The 26,241-nt window shown below is 40.7% G+C and overlaps 1 protein-coding gene across 3 annotated transcripts in view; it reads right to left on the bottom strand.

Moving 5' to 3' along the window:
* The window catches only part of tafa5a (TAFA chemokine like family member 5a), a 199,192-nt gene extending 175,938 nt beyond the window's left edge, over positions 1-23,254 (bottom strand). The window contains exon 1 of one of the 3 annotated variants that reach the window (XM_084711258.1): positions 22,464-23,254. In XM_084711258.1, the coding sequence (XP_084567384.1) occupies positions 22,464-22,575 (112 nt within the window). In that variant the 5' untranslated portion in view covers positions 22,576-23,254. The remainder of the gene's footprint in view (positions 1-22,463) is intronic. The other 2 variants (XM_084711261.1, XM_084711260.1) reach the window with 2 other exon arrangements.
* Positions 23,255-26,241: the final 2,987 nt, after the last annotated feature.

The following is a 26,241-nucleotide window of genomic DNA, read 5'->3' as shown; positions in this document are numbered from 1 at the left end:
CACCACAATGGTGGGAGGCTTGCAATCAACACATTCAAGAAAAAGTAAAAACAATGCAGCAGAGGCTGATTATGCTGGTTTTTAGTGGTTAGTGTGGGTCAATCTTCAAAAATCCTGTTTCCTACATCTCCTATAATGCAACTCAAATCTTATAGACTACCCCTTTTTACTAAATAAATGTATTTAAAGCTGCTGAAATCAATGTTTTTCAAACAAAACTGTATCATATGACAATGTGAGAACAAAGTGACAATGAATCTGAAGCACCCCTGAGCTGTACAGCACTTTTTACTAAGTTACAGTTTAAATTTTAACAAAAAAAATCAACTAAATAATATTTTCCAAGCACCAAAAGGCTGTTAGGCACAGTTAGCGGCTAACTTGTGAACATAGTGGAGCATTTTACGCTTAAAGAGTCAAATATTTCCCTCAGAAGTTGGTGGAGACCAGAAACAGAACTAAAAGAGAAGAAGTATTGGACTCACATTCAGCAGGTGGCCAGAAACACACCTAAAAATGAATGTTAATGTGGGTCTATATAATATGAATATTTGAATGACTTTCATGAATAAATAAGTACAGATTCCAACAAAAGCGATGTCACATTTTTATACAAATTGTGCCCACTACGTCAGAAAACAAGTCTGAGCCACTTCAATTCCTTTGAAACAAAATATTCAGCTGAAACATCAAACTTGTCTTGTGAAATATCTGCAAGTAAATGATGACCACAAGAAAATATTTAACTAAGGGGTAAGACCACAAGCCAGCAGCTGCGGAGTTCCTCCACAGGTGAAAGTGGAAAATGGAAAATGGAAGAAATAAATGTTTACTAGTTCATTTTTGAGACTGAAATTCAAAATTTAGAACTATGATGGAAACCAGTTAATATTAATTTGTGTGAACTGAACTGTGAGCTAGTTTTTGTGGAACAAACACACAACAAACACAACACTGTCACTTTCTTTGAGAAAGAGTCTCCAGGCCCAAACCAAGATAACCCTGATGACATCATCAGGGGTTATTTTTTCTGACTTTAGAAAGCACTGTTCAGAGCTAAACACCTTACTGCACTTTCACTATGTGCTGTTATATATTGTTGTAAAATGCACATTTGTTTACATCTTATTTCTATTTTCTTATATTTCTCAGTGCTTATATTTCTACTGTTGAATGGGACCAACTGTATTGTAATCCAGTGTCCCAGCAGGGATCAATACAGTAATACTGATTATAATCATGAAAAAAATAATAATTGCAGTCAACAAAAATGCTCGATCTGCATTTATGTTCCAATTAAACTGAAGCATTACAACTGCCGAGAGACTGGATTCATAATTATTACATACTTCTCTGATGCAAAAATGCTGAAATATTCAGTAGTTACTTTTATCTGAATTATCAAAGCAGCAATATGATGCTTCTGTCTCATTGCGCATAAAATAGCAACAGTCGATGGCTGCTGATGACACGGTGTGTCAACAGGAAATGGGAAACGAGTCAGCCCACCTCCTATCCGCCTCGTGTCTCTCGCTTCGGTTTCACTTGCACTCAGAATCATGTCGCTCTCCAAAAGCCGGGGATTAGGAGGTGGTGGCGGCGGTTTGTAGTGCAGGGAAACAGTGAATGCTACTGCTTGCACACACACACACACACACACACACACACACACACACACACACACAGACACACACTAGTAATGCATGCTTGTGTGTTGAGATGCTGACTGTGTATGATCCAACAAAACATCTCCCTCCCCTCCTGCAGCCTTTGAATGCGAAGACGCACTTCGACATCGCCCAAGGATTTGTTAATTAGCTTGCCAACATCTGTCCTCTCAATGCAAGATGGGATTAGAATACAAAAAAAATTAAAAAAATAACGCCCATCGTCTGATCACCTCCTATCCCTGACAGCACCCATAACAACAGATGTCAACCACCCTCCGCAGCTCGGAGGTAAAGAAAAAGAAGGCACATTTTTTATGTGATCATTCTTTAATTGATGTTAGCATGTTGTTGAATTATGCATGCCCCTTCTCCAGGAGAGGACTGCACAGCAGTAATGTGTGCGTATGTGTGTGTGAATGGGAGTAGTATCTACTTTGAAACTCATATCCTGCTTGTAATGTCCTCCACAGGCCAAAGGGAATTGATGAAATGATAACTTCTGCTCTTACGGAATGATTATAGCTGTGATTAAGTTGTACGGGACAGACCCTACAGGAGATGAAGAGGAGGGCGAAATGGCAAGGAGTTCTCTCTATTCATTTCTCTGCTGGAAGCTTTGGGCACGCGGAGCTCGATGTGGTCTCCCCAGACGTTGACAAATTAAGTAATTACATTTATGTGAGTGTGTAGGATTGATTCATCAGCCGACACTCGCTACCGAGAGCCTCTGATTTAATTGGGGAGCTGGTGACACATGCATCTTCCTGTGGTAACAGATCATTTTTTATCAAAATGAAATCACCCCCCAATATTATATAGACAATTCAATACAGCCCTGAGTCGATGACGTACCATTTGTTCGATGTTAATCTATCCATAAAAATTATTCATAATTTGAGAGTTACAAGAAATATGTTGATGTTTGCTCATTAGTGTGTAAGACATGATACAAAATCTGTAAAAAAAATACCTCATCATTGATATTGCAGTTAACACAAAATGTGCGTGCTGGGAAATGAAGACACTCTTAATTTTTCTTATTCATTAAAGGATCAGTTCACCACAATCTGGAAATCTCAAACTGGCAAATGTGCATTTGCACCTGGGTGAGAATAATCACATCGCAGCTATTTGGGTATTTACATCTGCCCCCAAAGTTTAGCTATAAAGAGCAACAGTCATTGCAGACAGGAGGTTGTAGTGGATGTATGAGTAAAACGCAGTACTCTCCCTGGGGAGACTGGTATTTGTATCCAGGTATCAGTAGCCAATAATGCTATTTGCACCTGGGGTGAAATAGCCAGTGTGGTTATTTACATCGAGGTGTATATAGCTTAGCTTGGCAGAGACAGGCCCAGGTGTCCATAGCCAACAACTCTATTGGCACCCAAAGTATAAGTAGACAATGTGGCTATTTACATCCACATGGCAGAGACAAATCCTAAACCTGACCCAGTAGTTTTGTTGCCTAAATCTAACCTAAAGATAGTCTCAATGCAGACGCTATTAGCATCCAGGTGTTAGTAGCCAATAATGCTATATGCACCTGGGGTGTAACAGCCACAGTGGCTATTTACATTCAGGTGTACAAAGCCTAGCATGGCAGAGAGAAGCACCCATAGCCATACCCAACAACACTATTTGCATCCAGGGTGTAAACAGATGATGTGGCTATTTACACTGGAATATCAGAAATCATGATCTTTAAAGTTCTGTTGCCTAAATCATTCCTATCATAGTAACTTTGTTGCCTAAACCTAAGCAAACTGTTACAGAAGACTGAAAAAAAGAAAAAAAGAAATAATCTTGTGTGTCTCATTCATTCAGCATAACCTCCTCTTTACAGAGACTTTTTATAGCTGACTAGGAGGCCAGGTGTCAATAGCCAAATGGCTGCTGCGTGACTATTATGACCCAACTGCAAATAGACACTCAGACAGTGTACTGTTAACATATACTATATATTCTTCCAAGCTTGGCAGAAAACTAACCATGATTTGATTTGTAGTGCCTCTTCACATAGTTTTCTTTCATCACAGCCATGCATTCACTACACAGTAAACACACCAGTTTATTACTTGTTGCAGCTGGCAAAGAGAATAAATACTTGTCAGTCCATTTGCTCTATAACTGGTGATTTCTGCAATCAACCTTATGTCTCTTAGTCTTAAGAGAGACATTTTGAAGCTTTTTGTTAGCTTAGCTAACTGAGTTTCTATGTGGCCCCCAGCTCAGAGTGCTATTTGAGGCTTGACTGAGCAAATGGCAGGTATGGAGGGGTGTAATCCTACTGCAGCCGATCATAGCACACAGGTGCTTTAAAAACGCATCCCCAGTACCATACTGGCTCAGATCATGAAGTCTATCATTCAGATGTAAGTAACTTTGAGCTATGTATCTTTTTATTTATTATATCACACACGCCAACCTGATTTGCAGACAGCCTCTTAGGGGCCATAGTAAATTTCGAAAGGTTTGTTTCTGGCCCATGGGCCTCTATTTGAATAGCCCTGCCACAGAATATATTATAATATATTCAACAAGACACATGTATGAATAGTCGAGCACTAGTGAGTTTCTTCATATCTTTTCGCTGTTATATTCACACAGTCGATCATGTCTGAGACGGAAGTGAAATTATGTAGATTGTGTCGCTTTCACAAAATAATGACAGATAATGTTCTGGTTTTACGCCTGAGGTGGAATAGTGTTTTCTTCAAAGTTAAACAAGTCCAATATCAGATCACATTATCAGAGAGAAAATGTGTCATTTTCACAAATGGCACCAAGATCCTACAATCAGCCACTTATACCATTTTCCAAGATGATATCATGCATGGAAAGAAACCAGGCAGAAAATGTGGGGAAAAAAAGGAGTGAAATCAAAAGAAACTATGTTTGGTTTTTTATCAGAATATAGTGATCCTAACAGCAGTCTTACGTAAATGGAGGTTTCCATTTGAAATATGGCATTTGCCTGCAATAACGTGAGCGTTGTATAGCACAAAGTGTAATATACAACAGTATAATTCATAACAGAGTGCATTTGCATGAATTTCGCTCATTGTCACATGCACATCACATATATTGTTGCCTATAGGGTCCCTGCTGAGAAGCTGTAATGAGCTCTTCAACCCTGAAGAGGCAGGCATAACTCGCATGTTCTGCTGTCACTGTGACAATGGAGGGGTTTATCACTGCCAAAGGCTTGGGGGGGGTGAGCGGGATGCATTGGGGAGATTGTGTGAGGGAGGAAATACTGTATACAAAGAGACACTGAGATAGCGCGAGAGGATGAGAGAAATAAAAAATCTCCTCCAGCCTGCCATGCATTCGTAACCCAGGCATGTTTCAGCATGTAGAGGAGTATCAGTTGGAATTACACCGCTGCAGCTCGCTGAGCACTTTCAGGCAACGTCTCCTACTGTGTCCCTTGCAGCAGCGCTAACATTCTGTCCCACCCCTCTCCTCACAGTCTTGCAGCTCTGCCTCTATTCTTGCATGTTGCTCCATCTCTCCCCCAGACTGTGTCAGGAGGGTAAAGAGAAATAGAGCAGACAGGGATCATCTTCACCCCCTTTAACAACACAAATCCCCAGAGGTGAAGATTGACAAAAGGCTTGTTGCACGGACAAACGCGCCTCACAACAACCAGTTAGTGTCGGGAAGTTTGGGTGTTATGTTGCCTCAGTATGTAGCAGACTTTTAAATGTACCAAACAGTTTTCTGGGTTTTAGAAGGCATGGCACATTTTTGGCTCACGAACGTGCTTGGAATGCTAATAGGATCAGTTAGTTTTGTGTGGAAGTGAGCAATTTATTCTCCACTGTACTTCCAAAAATATTTAGTTGAAGTTCACATTTAGCTGATGACTTATGAAATCATGAAGGATTATTACGTTACATGCTGTAAGAAATCATGTCGATTCTACTAGTGAATAAATTTACAGTAAATAAACAAGCTGTAATTTCAAAGTAATTCTACATTTGAGTGTAAATTAGATGTGTTCTTTTAGAGCAGTGGTTCTCAACCTGGGGGGCGGGAGCCCGGGGGGGTCGTGAGGGGTCGTCACAAGGGGCCTCACAATTCCTGCAGGGGTTCCCCCATGTAATTGGTTGAAAGTTGTTTGTTGTTTTTCTTCCAAAAATTAAAATATGTTTGAAAAAAAAACACATTAACATGAATCCTACATAGCAAAGACAGATTAGGAATCATGTAAGCTAGCTACTAAATCAGTGTGCCACACCTATCCCTAGATATATATTATTAATACATTTAGCTGTATTCTTATCACAAGTGTACAGATGCTCTTGTGAGCCACAGTGGATCATAGATTGGTAAAGCTAACACCACTGACAATAGCCATTTTTCAACTCCTTCTGACTTAGCAGCTACGGAAGATGCAAAAATACTAAGTGAATGATTTTTACATTGCATTGCCCATTATGTAATTTGCCTTAGTTTTTATAGTGTGCGTTTCAGTCTCTCAGGTACATGGTCGCGATCACCAACCTGATTATTTTGGGAGGGTCACAACTCAAAAAAAGGTTGAGAGCCATTGTTTTAAATGACACGGGCTAGTTGCCTATCTTCAATGTAACTGTGGCCCGTTACTGTCCAAGACTCAACAGCCATGTTAGCTAAATGTGTGGGAATTGTCAAGGGCAGCGAATGTGCCCAAAAGCTGATATCACCAGCAGGCGAGTCAAGTCAGGTCAAGATGAAGGTTTGTATTGCTGCTTAAAGCAAAGTTAACTCTACATATAGGCCTACTTGAGTGAGATTGTAGCGCTGTTCAAAATGCGTCCATCTCAATTGCCGGCAGTTTGTTTGGCAATATATAACAGCAGAATGGATATGAGAAGTCAAGAGCTTCTGACCATGTTGGACTCAGCATTTGCGGAAATTACCTGGAAGCGATATGCACCAGTGCAGACCTGGTACAAACCAATCTCGAAAAATCATCAGTAGGAAAGACTGTTTTTTTCTGCCAGCCTCGCGACCAGTGGTAGCTGACTACAGGCACTGAGGGTGTCGTCTGATAGTAAAGTCAAAGCCATTAACTGAAACTCCAACAATGCACGGTAAGTCTGTTGCCTGTACACACATCAACGCAGTTTAAATTTAGAAAAATGGACTCACTCCATCTATCAAATTAAGATAAAATCTTGCAGCGAGGGTACTGTATGTGAAAGCTCAGAGAGAAGCTGCAATAGTTTAACTCAGCTTCTTATTTCATCTGAGTGCCTCGTCTCTTTCCAGGCAGCAGCATCTTCCAGTGTCTTCTGCCATACCAGTTTGCTTTTCTGCTGCTGTAGTGTGAGATCAGGCTTATCCAGTTCGAGGATTTTTAATATTAGTTTTTCCTCCAACATCCTCATTCCAAATAAAACTTGCACAGAGGACTTCACTTGAGTTTTTAAGCTTTGATGCCATACTAAACTTATTGCTAATTATAGCTTTCCCTGCTATATTCTCATGAATTTCTATTTAAAGAGGAATTAATAATTTGGCATGGCTATAAAAAAAAACTATGACTATACATATTAAAACTATAATAACATACATGTAAGTGATTCCCAACCAGGGATACTTGTATCCTCTGTAGTTACCAGGAACTGCATTGAAAGAGTGTGCAGTAGAATAACTAGTTAGGAAGTGAGTAACTTATGGATAAATAGATAAAAGAGTGAGCTTTGAAATAGCTAAAAGTATAGTAAGCTAAAAAGAGAACAGTTGAAATAGTTAGCTAAAAGTAGACCTGTTACACTTAACTAAACAGTTGGAAGAGTTTGCTATAAGCACACAGTTGAAATGGTTAGCTAAAACTAAATCACTGAGATAGCTAAAAAAAAAAACAGTTGAAATTAGAAAATAATTGGTTGAAACATCTGTGAGTGAACAGTTGGCAAGTATGCTAACTAGATTTGAAATAGTCAGCTCAACATAATGGTGAAGATACAGTGAAAATAGTGAATAAATGGCTAAAATAATTAGCTACTGGAGGCATCCAGCTTCATATCTACTTTCATATTATTCATAGCTTGAAATGACAATTTAATTCTCATTTAATATCAGTTCACACAAATACGTGACAGGTGTTGATGAAGGGGCACTTTAGCTCATCTGACAGAGCTGTGGTGGTTGATCACTGCTGGGCACCACTATATGTCATAATAGATACAATAACAAAGATAATGTGTTGGTATAGTAAATGGATAAAAATGCACGATGACCCACAAAACAACTAAAGTGAGGAAAAACTGTCAACATTCAAAATCATGGGTTAATGTTAGATAAATGGTTTTATAGTCAGAAATGAATACATTTAAATTATGTAACTGCGTTTTATTATTTATTTATGTATTCAAGGATACATTTGACTCATGAGATTAGTGACGTTGCTTCTGGGACCATGACTATAGAAATATTGGAGTTACTGCCATGTTCACAAGCACAGTGGTTGTTTTTCCATTAAAACAGGAAACCTTCCTCATCCTCTGGGCTATGCAGGGTCTCAAATCAAATCTTTACAGTATATCCCTTTTGCTCTCTACAAGAGCAGCCACAAATCAGTTCATCGTTTCTGCATCCCAAAATGGTTGTTGGAGCAGCAACAAGCAATAGCGCAAGATAAATGAGGGCAAGCGCATTGTAATTTCCATATCAATCACGGATAGTGTCAGGAGCCTAACTTGGGGAGAAAGAGAGGGACAGGAAAGAACGAAAGAAAGAGAGAAAGGGATTGAAAACAAGTAAATAGATGCTTTTGTTGTTATGAAAAAATCTACCCCAGCTATTATTTAATAAAGCGTATTTCAAATTGAGGGCCAGGTAATGCACCTTGTGGCACAGAGCCAAAAGCAAACTGACAGACTGACCAGGTGACTGGACCGGATTGACTCCCCGTCTGTCTCTCTGTCTCCAACAATCCTTGAAATGGTCTCAGAATTCTCAACCATCTTTGACATCTGGGTGCAAAGAGAGTGCAGCTGTCATTTAGGCCATAAATGTCCAGCAGATTTATCTTCTAGAAACATTAACATTGAATCGCGGCTGTCAGCATGTATGTCAGTGGGCCTTGATGGGGAGGTGGTGCGGCTGACAGGCTGGCAGGAAGGGAAGCAAGAGAGGATGAAAGCTTGGAGGAAAGGATCGAGTGAAGGAGTGCGGGGAGGCCCTCAAGGCCCCATAACAAGTTCTCGAGTGTTAGGCTGGCCAAAACTTTGCGCCAACATTATCTTGCTAAGTGCGGGAGTGAACAGTTTAAGTAGCTACGAGTTTGAAATAGCTAACTAAAAGTAACCAGTTCTATTAGTTGTGAAATAGCTAAAGGTAAACAGCTGAAATGGTTAGCTAAAAGTAAATTGTTAAATTAGCTAGCTAAAATTAAACTGTTTTAATAGTTAGCTAAACATAAACAGTTTAATTAGTTAAGAGTATATGGTTTCGTTAAAAGTAAAGAGTTAAAATAGTTATCAGTCCAGCAGATTTATCTTCCAGAAGCATTAACATTGAATCATGGCTGTCAGTATGTATGTCAGTGGGCCTTGATGTGGAGGTGGTGCAGCTGACAGGCTGGCAGGATGGGAAGGAAGGGAGGATGAAAGCTTGGAGGAAAGGATCGAGAGAAGGAATGAGGGGAGGCCCTCAAGGCCCCATAACAAGTTCTTGAGAGTTGGGCTGGCGAAAACTTTGTGCCAACATTATCTTGTTAAGTGTGGGAGTCATTGAAGGACACCAGACAATTGATTGAACGGAGTTGACTTCAGCACAATTTCCTGCTTGTGGCGACATGTATCAACCAGGCCACGGGTCCCTATATTCTGCAGCTTAACTACCTCTCAGGTCCCCCACTCTGACAAATGGCTTCTGTCTCTTCTAATGTAATATTTGTTTCTACTTCTGAGAGCCTCTCGGCTACTCCGCGGCGAGTCTGTCTGCCGACTGCTTCATTGTGTTAGCTGACTTTATTCCCCAACCAGCTGTCAATTGGTGGACCGTCTGAGTGTTCTCGTCTGTCTGTCTTTTGTCTCATTGCCTGCTCTGTCCTTTTTTCTCTCCCAAGCTCTTTCCACTGCTCCCTCGTCAACCCCTTTCCCCGTCTCACACTCACCATTTCTCTGCCTCCCTTGTGCTGTCTGTCTGTCTCCCTTCCCTCTCCTACTCTCTCATTCTCATTGCCTCTTCGCCATCCCGCTCCCTCTTTCCCCCCCTCTCCTCCCTCCACTTTACCGCCATGTCTTTGCTCCAGATGCTAGCTGTCTCAGCTCCATGGGCCGCGTCTCAGTGATGGGCCCCTCCAGGAATTCAAAGCACCATTCTGGCATTTTCTTCCAAGCAATTGCTTTTTGCAGTAATAAAGGGGGAGTAGCTTTAGCATCTCTCTCTGAATGGGCTTACTGGCCCTAGGCAAAACAAGCACAAGTGCACATCCATGAATCCTCCCGAGGCAGGAGCACACCGCAAGACTCTGTCCGGATTCTGCCCCAATTAAGCCGTCCCACACAATTTACAGGATTGGTTTCAAAGATGTAACATTAATCACTTTTTCTTTGTCAAAGGCTCCAAATGAGGCTCCTGAATCTTAACTTTGTGTTTGTTCTTTTTATTTTAAAGGGATAGTTTGGATTATTTAATGTGGGTTTGCATGAAGTACTTATCGGGTCAGTGCTGCTGCTGTAGATGCCAGTTGGCACAACCCTGTTTGTAGAAGCAGAGAGGAGCACCAGCACGGACGTTAAGCAATGTACATCTGTGGAGAGGGTCAGCAAAGAACGGTATTTTCTCTACTTAAAAAAGGTCCACCTGAAAAAGATCAGTATCAGATTGATTGTACACTATTTAAAATATTTTTACCACTTTACTTTGCCACCAGATGCCCTTTTCCAACAGGGAACAACTGTTAGATAAGCCAAATACCACTTTCTCCAAACCACCAAACTCCATAGGCCAATCAGTCATTCTATCTTGCAGAATATGGGAGTTGTTGGTCTATCACTGACCACTTGATTTGTTACATTTGAGTGTGTTATTGTGTGATTTAAGTGAACCCGAGAACACACACACAAGAACACATACAAACTACCTGATCAAACCATCAGTGGTCCAGCAACTCCTGTGTTCTGCGAAGTAAAATTACTGATTTCACCAGAGGAGTCTGGTTGAACTAGATAGAGCAATATTTTGCTTTTCTTTTGGAATAGGCTGTCTGACGGCAAATTTAAGCAATAAAAATATTCTAAATATGGCATACATATAAGCTGATGTTGATTTTTTTTTTTATATGGCAACCTTTTTAAAGTGTTTAAAATACCTTTTGTTGTTGACCATCTTTACAGCAGTTAATTGCTTAGCTTGCTGGCACTCCTCTTTGCTTCTCCAAATTGGGGCCTGCTGGCTAGCATCTACTGTAGCTAATACACATACTACCAGAAAATACCTCTAATAATCAGATTAACTCTAAAATAAGAAAATTCTGAGATGTTTTGCCACCACAGAGCTGGACAAGCACTTAAAACACAAATTCGGGTGCCATAATGACCATTGTCTGTTGAGCCCTGCAGTCATACATGACTTACAATATGATATGTAAATATTATACACACAGTTTTAATGGTAATTAAAGTCACATTGACACCAAATTAATTCATGATGGGATACGGAGCATTTAAGGTGCAATTAGCCATGGAGACGGCTATGACGATACTTTGCCTAACTGCAAACTCCAAACACTTCACAATTTGTTTTCACATTAAGTAAATGTCACAGCATATTAGTGTGCTATTATGGTGTCCATTTTTTTATTACCTCAGAAAGGGTCTGGTTACTAAGGTGCAAGGAGAGACGACTTTGAACCCAGGAAACACAGAAAGAAACAAAAACAATGGAGGACAGGATGAAGCGATGAGAAAAATAGAATCAGCGAGACGGAGAAGCGGCTTTAATGGAACTTTTACTGCATCTCATTGTAAACAAGTGCACCAACTGTTGTAGCTGTTAACTGTTCCGAAGCTGTGGAGCAGCTGTGGAGGAACAGGCTGTGTGCTGTTCCACCACAGATGAAGCTGTGATAACAAAACTGCAAAACACAGGCATGAAGCTGACTTGTAGGATTTACTGTAGCTACAGCAAAAAGCCCTAAAAAGCACTGTCTCCTTGCCAGCGAAGGTTCGTGTAAAGAATGGCCGGTACACACAGTCTTTGCCCCAACGAATGGCATTACATCCCTCTTTTATTAAGCAGTTTTTCCTCTTGTGTTTACCTGAAATCAATATTTTTAACAAGAGGCAGCCACACAAATACCCACACACACTGAGTGGTAATATTGAAACGAGAAGCACTGGGGCTGTAATTGATTGCATACCTGCATTTATAAGTGTTATGTGTATTAGGCTTGTCAGCTAAAAGGCCAACATTCATTGATTCAGTGAGAGGCTGCAGAGGACAATGCACCCTGTCAATGTAATTTCAAAATAATCCTGTTTGACTTCTGTGTTTCTGTGCAAATCAGAAGTGTTTTTTTAAGAGAACTCAGCTCCTTATCTATAATATGACTGTGGTCCATTATTGAACAAGGCTAAAAGTCATGATAGCAGCCCTGTGAGGCTGTACTTGGCTACGGCATTGCTTTGAGCTAAATGCTAAAGTATGAAGTAGCTAATGTACGGAGGTTTAGTGAGTATATGGGCTACCCACAGACTGTATAATAAATGTCACCTAAAGGTTCCTGAAGAGTCACTGTGAAGCTCATTGTGCAGTGTCATCTTGAGCTAATCCAAATATGGGCAAAGAGGTGGAGCATGGGTGGAGATGAGGCTGCTAAACGAAGCAGCTAGCTAGTGGTTAGCCATCTGTGACTGTACCCTACTCTTATTTAAAGTTTGCACACCCTTCATTATGCATAACTTTAATATAATTTAAAAATTCACCCCCTGTACAGCTGTCATGAAGTGAAGAACTAAACCACTTTTTGCACCAGGCTGTAAAAATGTTTGTTCCTGTTGTAAATTTTCCATTTTAATTTGTGAGTCTATGGGCATTGCCTGGCCCTTGGAGCCAGCCTCAAGTGGCCATTTGAGGAACTGCAGTTTTTGGCCTTTTTATTTTTCTGCCCTGGAGGTTACTGCTTGGGTCTACCATAATCATCATTGTAGTTTAGCCTGTTAGCATGCAAATATTTGCAAATAGTAGTTCAGAACATCTGCGAAAATACAGTATCTTGAAAAACAAATCTTTAAACTGAACTTAAATATAATCGTCACTGTAACTGAACAGATGAGCAGCTTATAGCAGTTAGGCTCCCCACATTAGGGGACCAGACATTTTTGCAGGTGTCTGGTCAAAAAAATCTAAATATTGAACAACTTTGAGATAATTATAACACTAAATGGAAAGCTGTTACAATCCATCCTAAGATATGCAAGAGTGTCTATACCAAATTTCATGGCAATCAATACAAAAATTGTTGAGAGAGGTTTTTCAAAAAAGTGTCAACCTCCTGGTGGTGCTAGAAAAAATGCCAGGAGATAATCATCAATAAAATCAACAATCAATAATAAAGTCAGCGGGATACATCCTTTAGATATAATTAACGTCAGCACAAAATTTCACTATAACTCATCCATAGATGTTAAACTATTTCAGTCAGCAAACTGTTTATGCAGTACAACAGATGTTCGTTGTAAAAAATGGGAAATGTTGCTCAGAAAGGAAGCAATCAACTTTAGCACCATGTCACTGCAAAAAATAAAAAGCTTCCCTGGTTTGATGTAATTGCCTGTCCACAGTCCAAAGGGTGCAAACATCAACACATTTTTAAAACTTATGGGATGATGGATGGAGGCCCTTCGCCTCGCAGCCAGAGCCAAGAGCAGCAACCATATGTCTGAAGATCCCCTATCAACAAGCTTTCCCTTAATTCAAAAATGTTCTATTCATTCACTGCCAGTAACAGAAAGCAGCCGTGAGTTGACACGAGTGCAGGCTGCACAGAAAAACACACCGCCTGTGGCCATACTGCCATCTCCCATTTAATGTCAATGGGTCCCTGCACACACTGAGAGAGATCCCATTGCTGCTTAATATTTCATAATGCAAGTCACAAAATTCTTAATATTCTTTCCTTGCCTTACCAAACCTGATGCTTTCCATTTGTGGCACGTTCATTATGCGATAACAGCGACCCCCCCCCCCCCTTCTCCCTTCAAATGACACTCATCACGGTCTTTAAATTTTGCAAAGCTGCCTTCTAAAAAGCTCTTCAAATATTTATGCGGTCTCTGGCCCCATTTCCGGGGGTCCATAATGTGACTCTTCGCCTCCTCGGTGGAAAAACTCAACAGGTTGACTCCCTTTATGAATTTACGTCCCCGGGCCATCGGCGGCCCTTTCTGCCGCTTCCTGGCTGTGGCTTTGCTCTCCGTCTCACCCTCCCTGCAGAGGAAGAGGCTTGAGGCTATGCTGAAAATATGATAAGATATTCAAATATGTCCACGTGCTCATCCGCAAGTTAGTGCGTTTTTCAGGGTCAGCCCGGTCCCATTTTCTCAGCATGTGAATCAGACAATCTCCAACAGAGAATGTGTGTGTGTGGCTTGTGAACAGAGACTCTCCATATCACTACCTGTGTGTGTGATTATGTGTTTTGAGCTCTTCAAGCGACGAGGTGAGGTGCCTGGGCACGACGCACCATCTTCTCTCCGTGGATGCCCCCAAGCTGTGGTTCTCAGTAAAAGTCAACAATCCATCGATTCCGCTGCAGAACAACGGCGAGTCATAAACAAACAGGCAGAAGGAAACACAGGAGACCACGCTGAGAGACAGGCTGATCTGATGGGAATGGCTTGAAGTAACAGCGGAGAGCTTTCGTCCCTGGCACTGGTGGACTCGAGGGGAGGTAGGGGGGTGATTGCCTTTTGGATGCCCCTAAGGCAGATAAAAGATGATAAAGTGCCCTCTAGGGTGTCTTTGCAATGGAGAGAACACTATTAAGTGCTCACTAGGGTTACCTTTCAATGGAGAAAACCTAATGAAGCCCCTCTAATGAAGAAAATGTGATGAAGTGCCCCTTAGGATTCCTTTCCAATGGACAAAACATACTAAAATACCCTCTATGGAGGCCTTTCAGTGGACAAAACATGAAAAAATACTCTCTAGGATGCCCTTCCAGTGGAAAATATTGCATCCTAGGAAATTATTTCACCTCTTCCTGCCTTTAAATGGTTAAATAGATAAATTACCAACTCAGGTGCCCTTCCAGCGGACAAAACACGATAAAATACCCTCTGGGGTGCCCTTCCAGTAGAGAAAAAATGAGAAAGTACCCAACAAGGTGTCCTAACAGTGGACAAAATGTGAAAAAATACTCTCCAGGGTGCTGCGCAGTGGAGAGAACATTACAAAGTGCCCTCTAGGGTGTCCTTCCAGTTTGAAATGCTACATGCTAGAAAAGCATTAGGCCTCTAACTGCCTTTAAACAGTCAAATAGTTCCCTGTATGATTTTACTGCGACGGTGTGGTAACAGTAAGTAGTAAGTAACTGATGTAAGTTTTAAAATAAAACAATTTTAATCTAAACTGGAATTGGACTAGGAATTTCATCATGACGTTTAGAGCTGGTGCCCTTCTTATTTTTTTTTCGCCCCTGCCTCTCAGACAGCCTGAGTCCACCACTGGGATTGTGTGTTCATGCACGCTTGTGTGTGTACGACCTTTCTGAGTTCTCAAAAATCCTTGCAGGGTGACGTTCATGTATGTGCAAGTAGGTCATGGGTGTTTACATTTTTCTGCGCGACCCTGAGTAGCTGCTTTGATACAGTTGTCCTCATGCGTGTGCATCAGTGTAACCTACAGCATGTGCCTGCTTTGATGTTATGTTCATTAATATCTCTAATGTATGTGTTTGCCCTTGAGCGTGTTCATCCGTCTGCGTATGTGCACACAGGATTACATTGAAGGCTGGAATGAATCAGCAGACAATATATATTTTTGACACCGAATGTTGACCCCTCTTCCTTCCTAGTCCCTTACTGCTTGTTACTCTATCATCCCTCATCTCCTTTTCCTCTTTGCAGTTCCCTGTGCTCCCTGTTTGCAGTTCAGACCAGGACCAGAGCCGCGGTGGCTACATTCCTTAGCTCTCCTGAGCTCAGATTAGCATACTGATTAGCTAGCCTTGTGGCTCTATCCTCCTCCGGGCTCACATGCAGGGCTACAGCCTCATGAATACATAACAGCTATGTCGGCAAACAAATGCATGGCTGAAAGCTTCCAGAGGAGGGAGCTAGTGCACAGAATACAATGCTTTTATTTTTTCCTTTTGTAATGTAATCAGAGGGTACTGAAGCATTCTCGTGTGATTAGAGTTTCCAACACGGTATGAGCAGTTAAATTGTTGAGCAGCTGCCATTTATCTTGTGAGCCTTTCCCTCTCTCTTCCTTTTGTTTTGTTTGCCTTCCTCTTACCGATTCTTTTCACTTTCTTTTTCCACTTTTTAGCCTCCTGCTCCCTCCTCACCATGCCTTCTTTTTCACCCTCAGCAGGGCGTCTCTTTCCTTTTTCCTCTTTCTGTCTTCCTCTCTTTCTATCCTCCAAATCTCCTTTTCATTCGTCCCTTGCTCTCATCCCCCTCATTTTCTACCCCACCATACCTCTCTCTTTTCTTATCAAGGCATTAGCGAGGATATCGAGCCACCTCCTGCTCTTACCTATTTTTATGCCTCTATACCTCCCTCCCTCCACCACATTTCTTTCTCTCTTTCTCTCCTCTTCAATCTCTCCCTCCTCTCAGAAGGGCCTGAGTGAGGACGGCAGATCGTGTGAAGTTGGATGTTGATTCTAGGTGACAGGCACCATATGAGTCATAGCCATAATCACAGAGCTCCCCTCAATACCCCCCCCCCCACCTTTGGCTGCACAACACAGCAGCTCTGCAAAGCAAAATTGCCCTTGGTACAAACAATAGCTATACAGTATACACCATGCATGTAAATTCATACGTACGACTTTTTTTCACTTAAGGAACAAGTGTCAGACTACTGAAAAATATATATACAAAATAAGCTGTTCATAATATTATATAAATTAACCATTTTTCTAGCCATGCATATACATAAAGAGTGTAAATAGTGTACAGTATACAGCATTTTATAGCCAGCTCCGTCAGTCATTCATTTTTTTCATTCATTCATTTATTATCCATAAAGGGTCGCAGGGGGGCTGCAGCCTATCCCAGGTGAAATTCGGCAAGAGGCAGGGTACACCCTGAACAGGTCAGCAGTTCATCATGGGGCTGAACCACAGGGATCAATACATTGGTCAGCCAATATTATGAGCTGATATTGGCCTGTCACAGCTATATCAGTCTATACTGGTATCAGTGTTTATGTTGCTTTCAGTGCTCTGATGTCATTTGTTGATATTGTCATTGTTGATGACAATAAAGATTATTGTTAAACAGTAAAATATCAGCTGATACGTAGATATTGGATTTTTTTTTTCCACTCCCTAATATCGGTATTGGCATCAGCCCCAAAAAAACAGCACTGATGGGTCATTAGTACATGTTCTTTTTTGGGGACTGGGTGTCATTTAAAAAAACACAATACCAGGTCCAATAACTGTACCCTTAAAGTGATCCAAATACTAATACTGTACTTCATGTCATTTGATACCCATCATGTTAATGGACAGTGTGCAGTGTTTGGCTGCAAGCAAAACCATGAGTATCAAGACCCATTCCTATAGATGGCCAAGGAAGAACACTTGAAAATACTATAAACTCGTTATATCAAAACGTGAAGGCAAATTTAATTGTACTAAGTCGAGACATACAGCAAAATGTCGCTTCTGTAACTTCTACGATCAATCAATCAATTGATCAATTGACTGTTACAGCCCCTAAAATGAGAGTGACTGCTTTCACTTGTCCTCCATTAGGGGTCAAATGATACCAATTTTTAGTCATCAAGGAAACCAGAGCCGATATGCATTTCCCATAAAAATGATGATCTTGGTGTCAAGATTTAGAATAACACAAACTCGTACATACTGTATGTATATACCACACTGTCAGCGTTTTAATTATTCCTCTTTACATTCAAGGGTGCATAATCTATGTGAAGTAAAGTAGCAAAAAATCTTATTTTCCTACTCTATGTAGTAGATCATAAACCTTTGATCATAACATGACTCACTGAAATCTCTAGAGAAATGTAAACATTATAAGCAGGAAAACAACAGATCAGCTCCCCCGTTTACATACATCTGTTCACAGGTCGGTCTTGCTCTGTCCAACATGGCGACGTGGCCATTGCAGCGTTTAAAAATATATGTCTATGGTCTGCAAATGTGTTGCGCAGCGGCCGTGTTGATATGCCATCACTAGAGACATGTAACTGATGAGACAGTGCTGTTGGTGGGACGTTCAGAGACCACAGAATGGTGACTAGAGACAGACTGCATCAGAGCCAAAGTAGAGACATTTTCTCAATTAATTTATATTATCAGCAATTGTGAAATTGCTGAATAACAGATGCGATAATGGGTTGACTCCCTGTCCTATATTAGTAAAACTGAAAATCTATGGGTTTTGAATGGTTGGTTGGACAAAACGAGACATTTGACGTCATCAACCTGTGCTTTAGGCAATTCATCACTGGCATTCACATGCATTTCTCACTGTTTTCTGATGTTTAATAGACTGAAAAACAAATGGCTATATCAATAATCAATAAATGTAGAGACCTCTGAACATAAAGATTTTACTGTCTGGTTCAATTTCCACTGTGGGAAAAGGACAAAAATGAAAAAACAAACGTTGTTTCCTCAACAAGTCCCAAAAGTTTCAGCAGTCATCAGACTGTCAATACATGTAAAAGAATTTGTGTAGATTTGGGAACATAAAAGAAGAGAAAGGGGAGGTCAGCAGGAAAAGGAGAGGACAAGAGATGGTGAGAGAGGGCAGGAATAAACTGCTGAGAGAGCAGAGACCTCAGTCAGAGTAACGTACAGCAACATAAAGCGGTCAATTCAGCTCAGACCTTCAACAGAAAAGAGTCCTAAAAATATGATGTGAAAGAAACAGAAAAGAGAAAGAGCACACAAGAACACATGCTATGAAAAGCAAGAGGAGAATAAAATATGAAGAAAACTGACCATAAAGGGAGAAAAGACTAGAATCTAAGTAAAATTAGGAAGTATGTAACAAAACATGGGGGGAAATGGACCGGACAGCTGACCGGGACATCGAAGGACACAAGAACAAAGTAGAGGAGAGGGTGAGATAAATATAAAAACAGAAAGACAGCACGGACGTGGAAGGTCAAACCAAATGGAAATGGATGAGAAGAAAGACAAAAGCTAAACGAGAAGGCAGCGAAACCCTCTGAGCTGCGAGTTCAGACGATTGGAGATTTATCAGCCAAAAAGACCACAAGCTTAGACTAAAAGAAGCAGCTAAATGGGAAGACATGGAATAAAGAGGAGCCAAGAGGAGAAGCCAGTGATGCTCTGGGGCTTTCGTGCAATTTATGAATATCAGTAGTAGCAAAAAGGAAAGATACGAATGTGTAATGCTATTGTGCTGGATTTTGAGTTGAAATACTCTACAACAAAAAGGAGTGATTTCAGCCTCAGTGTTGCGCAGATGCCATTAGGGACCAAACAATTGGGAGCAGTACGGGGTGAAGAGATTATAAAAGAGGAAAAAAAAGAGACCAAGAAATCAAAGAATCACTATTGTTCAGATCATTAAGTTCCAGTAGGGGTGAGGTGTTGCTGGGTAGGAGGTCGGGGTCCTGGGGAGTGGGGATGGAGGGGTGGGGTGGGGCAGGGTGGGTTCAAAGACTGCTGACTGAAACAAACATCCAAGCACCATTGATTGGACACAAGCTGAAGATCAATCGACATGGCCGAAGGCACCATAAAAGAAGAAAAATCCTGAAGCTTTTTCCCCTCATATAACCAAACCCCCCTTTTCCATTGATTAACCTGGGGCTGCTGTGATTACAAAGCAAACCCAATCCGGTGTCCACTTTGGACGAAAAAAGACGGAGAGCGTGGGGACATTGCAAGGAAAACTCAAAAAAATGACCATGTAATGAATCTGTTAATTTCTCCACAACATCAGCATAGCTAATACGCTCCAAGACAAGATGATTATATTCATCATTAGCTCGGCGGCTAATGAAATAGCTTTTTTTTTTTTTTAATGGGCTTATCATGGCTATTCCACGTAGCCTCCGTTTTTTTTTTATTTTTTTTTTTTTGTTTTTTTTCACACGTAGCAGACTGGAGCGCAGTGTGCCAGCTGGATTCCTTCCTCACAAGTGACTCAGATGCAGTTTGAGACAGAGAAGGGAAGCAAGAGGGAGAAGAAGGTGTGATGGTGCCAGCAGAAAAGACGAAGAATGGAAAGAGACGTCCTCAGCGAGAGAAGTAGCCTTTAGAGAGAAAGTGTGTGTGACCGTGTGTGTGTGTGTGTGTATGTGTGTGTGTGTGTGTGTGTGTGTGTGCATACATTTGCCTAATACGGTTATCCTCAGGCGATGGTTGAATTATGGCCTAGAGGAAGACTTACTGTTTGTCCAACTAAACAGAGCTTATTCATACATAAACTAGAGCTCAAGAGATATATCTGAGATTATCACCCCAATATTCCCATAAGTGATGTACTTGATATAAGTATCATTAAAGAAAAGCACAAATAGAGCAAAATACAAGTATATATTAAACCTCAATTAAGGAAAAGCATCAAATATACTTAAAATTAGAGCTTGACAAATACATTGGTGAACGGATATTATCTGCCCGATATTGACCTATCACAGCTATATCATCTATATCAGCATCAATATGAATGTTATTTGATATGCACCTATATGAAAGCTTGTTTTAACATAACATAATGCAGATTGTTTTTATTTATTTCCTTTCTAGGCACCATTTTACATAGAGCATGACCAATACTGGATTTTTGGGGCTGATACGAATATTAAGGATTAAAGAAAAAAATGGGATGACATTATACAGAATATAGTTTTGCAATGATCCTTCAAATCATTTACCATACAGATATGTGATGAAGGCAGGATATAAAAATATGACAGACAGCACTGAAATAATACATTTTCACCAGTATTTTTTAATGATTAGATATAGACCGATATAGCTATGATAGGCCAATATTGGGCCCATAATATGAATGGACAGATATATCAGTCAGGCTTTAATTATACTTGATTCTGTGTGTTAACTCATGTGTATGACTCAGGTTTACATATATATATGTGTGTGTGTGTGTGTGTGTGTGTGTGTGTGTGTGTGTGTGTGTTGTATTTATAGTTACTTATAAAAACATTATATGACAGTTTCAGAGCTCTCAAGTCATTTTGGACAATAACGTGTTAACTGGGGGGTAAGTCAATATAGATACACTTGATTATCACAATATTATGTTTTCTGATACTGAATTGATTCTCAAAAACATTGTCATGATATCATGATACATGCAAAAATTTGGGGCAGTGGGTCAATCATCCGACCGCTATATAGCAGTGTTGTTGTCTGACAGTTTTCTTAAAATCAGATAAAAAATACTGATATATCACCTTGCTTACTGTACCACGATATAGCAAAATATATTGAAATATAATCCCTGTATCATGATATGTATAGTATCGCCAGGTTCTTGCATATTCTATGTACTGCATATTGTATTTTGCATGGAGAATATTGCCTGATATATTGATATTGGAGTTTAATAGGGCTGGGTGATATATCAATATTATATTGAGATTGTGATATATAAGACAAGATATTATCTTAGATTTTGGTTATGCTTACATTGTGATATCGTCAGCGTAAGTTGTCTCTTACTGGATTTAAAGGCTGCTTTACGGTAAAATAATGACTTTTTCTGAACTCACCAGGCTGTTTTAGCTGTTGTATTATTTGCTTTTACCCACTTAGTTATCATATTCACATTACTGATGATTATTCCTCAAAAAATTCCATTGTGTTAATATTTTGTGAAAGCATCATGAGTCATCCCTGCAATAGTGACACTGAGGTATCTGGTCAAAAATATTGTGAACTTTGTCCATATTGCCCGGCACAAAATGTGTATATTGAGATTTTTAAGCCATATTGGCCACCCCTACTGCCTAATATCAGTATCAACAGAAATATCCAGTGTCTGTCAGGCTCTTGATAAAAAGCCTACTTTTATTTTTACACAATGTGTCTCATGTGGATTCTTTTTTACGCTCTGTCTCCTGAAAGCAGCGTTTAGTCCAGAGACAATATGACAGTTGCATGACTGTCTGACCTCAGCAAGTCAGTCTGACAGCAACACAGCCCTCAGGACAGAGACGTGTGTGTGTTCGAGAGAATTAAAGGGAGTCGCAGGAGACTTAATTAGGCCTCAGGGACACTTGAGTTCAGCTTCCTATCCAAGCAAAGTGTTTCCACCAGACAATAACAGGCATATTCCTCTTATCTGAGCCCCCCTCTCTGCACAAGTGTCTACTCATGCCTGTCTGAATGAGTAAAAGAGAGCAGGGAGAAAAAAGACTGAGGGGAGTCCGTGGGTTTTGGTGCGTGTGTGCGCAAATGTTTTCCAATAACTGTTAGGAGAAAAGGGAAAGAAATGACACGTCGACAACAAGTAAAATCAATACCCTAAGAGCGATTGCCAATACCAGTTGCGTAATTTTCTCGTCAAGGCGCTCCCACATGACCCTCGTCTCCAACGCATCCAGATATTCCGACAAGAAGCGGCGGGGACTTACCGCAGTAGAGAACCAGCAGCGCTGTCAGGAGCAGCACAGCCCAGAAAGTTGACGACATCCTCGGCCAGCGAGTGGCATCTTTGCGCCTTGACAACCTTGACACCGAAGCCATCGAACCAAACGCAGCACTTCCTCTTGTGAAGAGAAGAGAAATCAAAAAAAAAAAGCAAAAGGTGGTAAATCTCACAATCCGGCTCTCATATCTCCGAGTGTAATCCCACAAAAAGACATCTCATCAAGATCGAGCAACTGATGGAAAAGCGGTGAATTTTGCTCCTGTGCGCAAAAGAAAAAGGTCACATCTTCCTTATAGGAATCCCAGTTGGTGAATAACGCAGGATTTTTTTGTATGAATTCAGAAACACAACTTGGTAAACGTCCCTTTAGTTGTCCCAAAGTGTGTTCACCTCAATTCCCCTCCTATATTTCATCAAAAAGGACGCGCCGGTGCCTGAAGATTGCGCTGAGTTACTGCTCAAAGTGTTCAATCATGTATACCGCAGCGTCGTTAAAGCTCCGTTCACCTGTGGTAGGTTTCCTCGATTCTCTCCAGCCTCACCAGCAGCCCCGGCGGCATAGCCCAAAGACCAGGCTGGAAAAAAAATAAACGGGCTCCTATAAAAAAAAATCCAGTGAGTGAACGCCTGGAAGGATGGATGAAGAAAAGAGGAGGGTTGGTCGTAAAAGAAGAAGAAGAAAAAAAAAGTCCTCTAAGCTCTCGGTTTGGGCACGAAGTAGATGGAGATCACAGCACGCTCGCAAGAGGGAACGCAGGATGGAGAATGGATGAGACAGGCGGAGAGACTGTGGAGGAAAAAGTGCGCACTGTGCGACTCCAAGTGATTTTGTCCAAAGTGAAACATTCAGATAATCGATATTACGTCAGCAATGTGCCACTTGAGGTCGCGGTTTACAGTCATTTCACGACAGCTCGAAATAAATCGTTTTACATCATAAAATCAGTATGAAACACGGCTTAAAACGTCTTTTTTTATTGATTTTATATATTGTATATGGTGTGTGTTCATTCGATTTTTGAATCGATGATGATTGACTGACATTTGCCCACCGGCCATACAGTATATTCCCTCAGTAAAGAGCGTCTAATTCAATCAGAATAGTGTTTTTTATTCTGCACCACTATGCGTTTTTACTGCGGAATCAAGAGACATTTGTGGCTTTTCTCGGCAAATAGCGCAATATTTTACATCTTAAAGGTGCGTTTCACGCAGCGCTCATTTTAAAGGGGCATAAATTGTTAAACATAATGTAACTAAATAGTTAAAACTATCATGAAGAGCACTCAGTTAAATTCCAAACAGACTTTATTGACGTCTCCCAGTAATGTTGGTCGCGTACTTGTTACTGAATTACTAATATACTCTTATTTATATAGGATGTTGCTGCAATATAAAAACTACTCGGTAAATTCAGATTTTGAAAAAATAAACATACCATGAAATATACAGGTGCAATGTTTCTGTATAAAGATTCGTTTTTGATTCATTACTTAGTGGACATACTACATACTTATACTTTAAGTGGCTATAAGTGACATTTTGCTAATAAGAATACATCAAGTGACAATGTGAAAACAGTGTTTGCTAACTTAAAATCAATATATTTTCCTCAGCAGTAGGTGCAGACCAAAAACAGAGCAAAAATAGAGTGAATAATGAATGTGTAACCTGCTTATATTTGCCAGGTGGCCTGAGACACAACTCCAAATGAATAATAATGTCTTTGTGTAAGAACTGGGTGTGTAAATAAGCAACTGTTTGCTAACAGTTATCAGCTAAAATGCAATCTTTAGTAGTAATGGAGTATTCTAACATAAAGGAACTGAATACTTCTTCCACAGCTTCAAAATAGCACCACCTCTCAGTGCCTAGGTTTTGCAGACAGCTCACACAGGAGTGTTGGTACCATGGACAGCGCCACCGTCTAACAGCCCATTGATGGAGCAGTGAGCAATGCAGATTCAGCACCACGGACAGCGCCAGCGCCAGCTCTTGTGGACTGGTACCATGGACAGCGCCAGGGACCGACGCTCAGCCCCGTGACTAACACAATGGCGCTTCAGCACCACGGCCAGCGCCAGCGCCTGAACCTCAGCACCACGGACAGCGCCACACACTCTGGCTGCTCCCGTCAGGCTGCAGCTGGCTCTGTCTGTTGGCAGTGAGGCTCTGGAGGCCTCTGCGCATTCACCTCAAGGCACCCTGCCCCGCATACGAAACCTAAACTCTGTGCCCACGCTATCTTGCGGCCCTCAGGGAACAAATAACTACGAATAACTCAATGTTCAAGCTAGTATATTTGCTCCTCTTTTTCTGTCAGCGGGTCTATCACTTCCACCAAGTTCCTTTATAGACATTCCAAGTTATCCCTGCTTAGCCTTTCTGTAATAATGTGCACTAGACTGGAGCTCTTGTAAACCAGACTGTAAAACACACTGGATGCAGTAAAATAGTTAATTGCTGCATGTGTCCCTATCAGTCCTTGTAAACCCTTAAATCTGTACGTAATTGCTCTATTTAGTGACTTATCTTGGTAACAGTGTGAGGACTGGACAAGTTTTCAGTCGCACATGATTTTACAGTACACTAATAAGATGAAACAAGCAGTACTTTGTATTCAATTAGACAAAAGGAAGAAAAAATATGTTCTTTATTAGTTAGTAAACAAACACAGCTTTACCCTAATCAGACAACATGCACCTAAGGGTAAACTAATGAGATGAAACAAGCCACACTTTGTTTCAAATTAAAAAAAGTATTGTTTATTAGACAGTATTATACCCTTTATAAGACATGTATTAGACTTAATTAGAAGATAAATAGGGACACCACTGTTATATCCTTATTAGTCATGGGGATTATTTATGACAAATTACAAAAGAACTGTACTGTCAATTTAAGTCTGTTGTATCACATCACATTTAGACCCTTATTAGACTTTCTTGGAGGGTAATTTGACACATCACGATAAAACCACTTCTACCAAGTAAATGCCAAAATTATAGTGGTAGAGGGATATTTTCTTCATGGGTGACTGCACAGACTTATTGTAATACTCTAGACAGATAATGTGATTTGATCACAATTTAGGCATTGGTCTTCACTCTGCCAAATACACTGGGCCAGCCAAAGACTGTGTTTCTCAAGTAGCGGAGCAATTACACTCTAAGAAAGTCTGAGAAGGGTCTAACAGTGGTAAATGACACTCTTTAGTTTACAGTACAGTTCTGTTGTAATGTGTCCCTAATTACCCTCTAATAAAGTCTAATAAGGGTTGAATACGCTCTAATTTGATGAAATGTATGGCTTGTTACATCTTATTAGTGCCCTGTAAAACAAGGTGCAACCAATATTTTTTTTAAAAAATCATCTGTTCCCCTCTTCATTTTGCCAGCTCTCTCCCTCTGTCTTTGCGTCTCCTCTCCATTTCCTCGCTGCAGCGCTGATCTTAAAAGCAGTGGACTCAAAGTAGACAGCCAATTACAGCCCCGGTTGGTAAGCGCTGGCATGTTGCCTCCTGCATGGTGTTGTGTCAGTGACTGTGGCGCTAACTGTACAGCAAGGCCGAAGCCTCCTTGGCACACGCACAGATACACAAGCGCACAAACCTAACAGCATGCATATTAACTCAGACACACACTCCTTCGATGCAAATTATGCCATTAGAAACATATACACCGTTTTCCTCAGTCTGTCTGGTTTTTCTTTTTCACATATTCACGCTCACAAAAGCAGCCCTTCACTTTCAGCTGGGGTAT

Source organism: Lutjanus erythropterus, chromosome 22 (assembly GCF_056507025.1).
Source record: "Lutjanus erythropterus isolate fLutEry1 chromosome 22, fLutEry1.hap2, whole genome shotgun sequence".
Lineage (NCBI taxonomy): Eukaryota > Metazoa > Chordata > Actinopteri > Lutjaniformes > Lutjanidae > Lutjanus > Lutjanus erythropterus.
The sequence above is the reverse complement of the archived record's forward strand: the minus strand, read 5'-3'. Positions and strand labels throughout refer to the sequence as shown.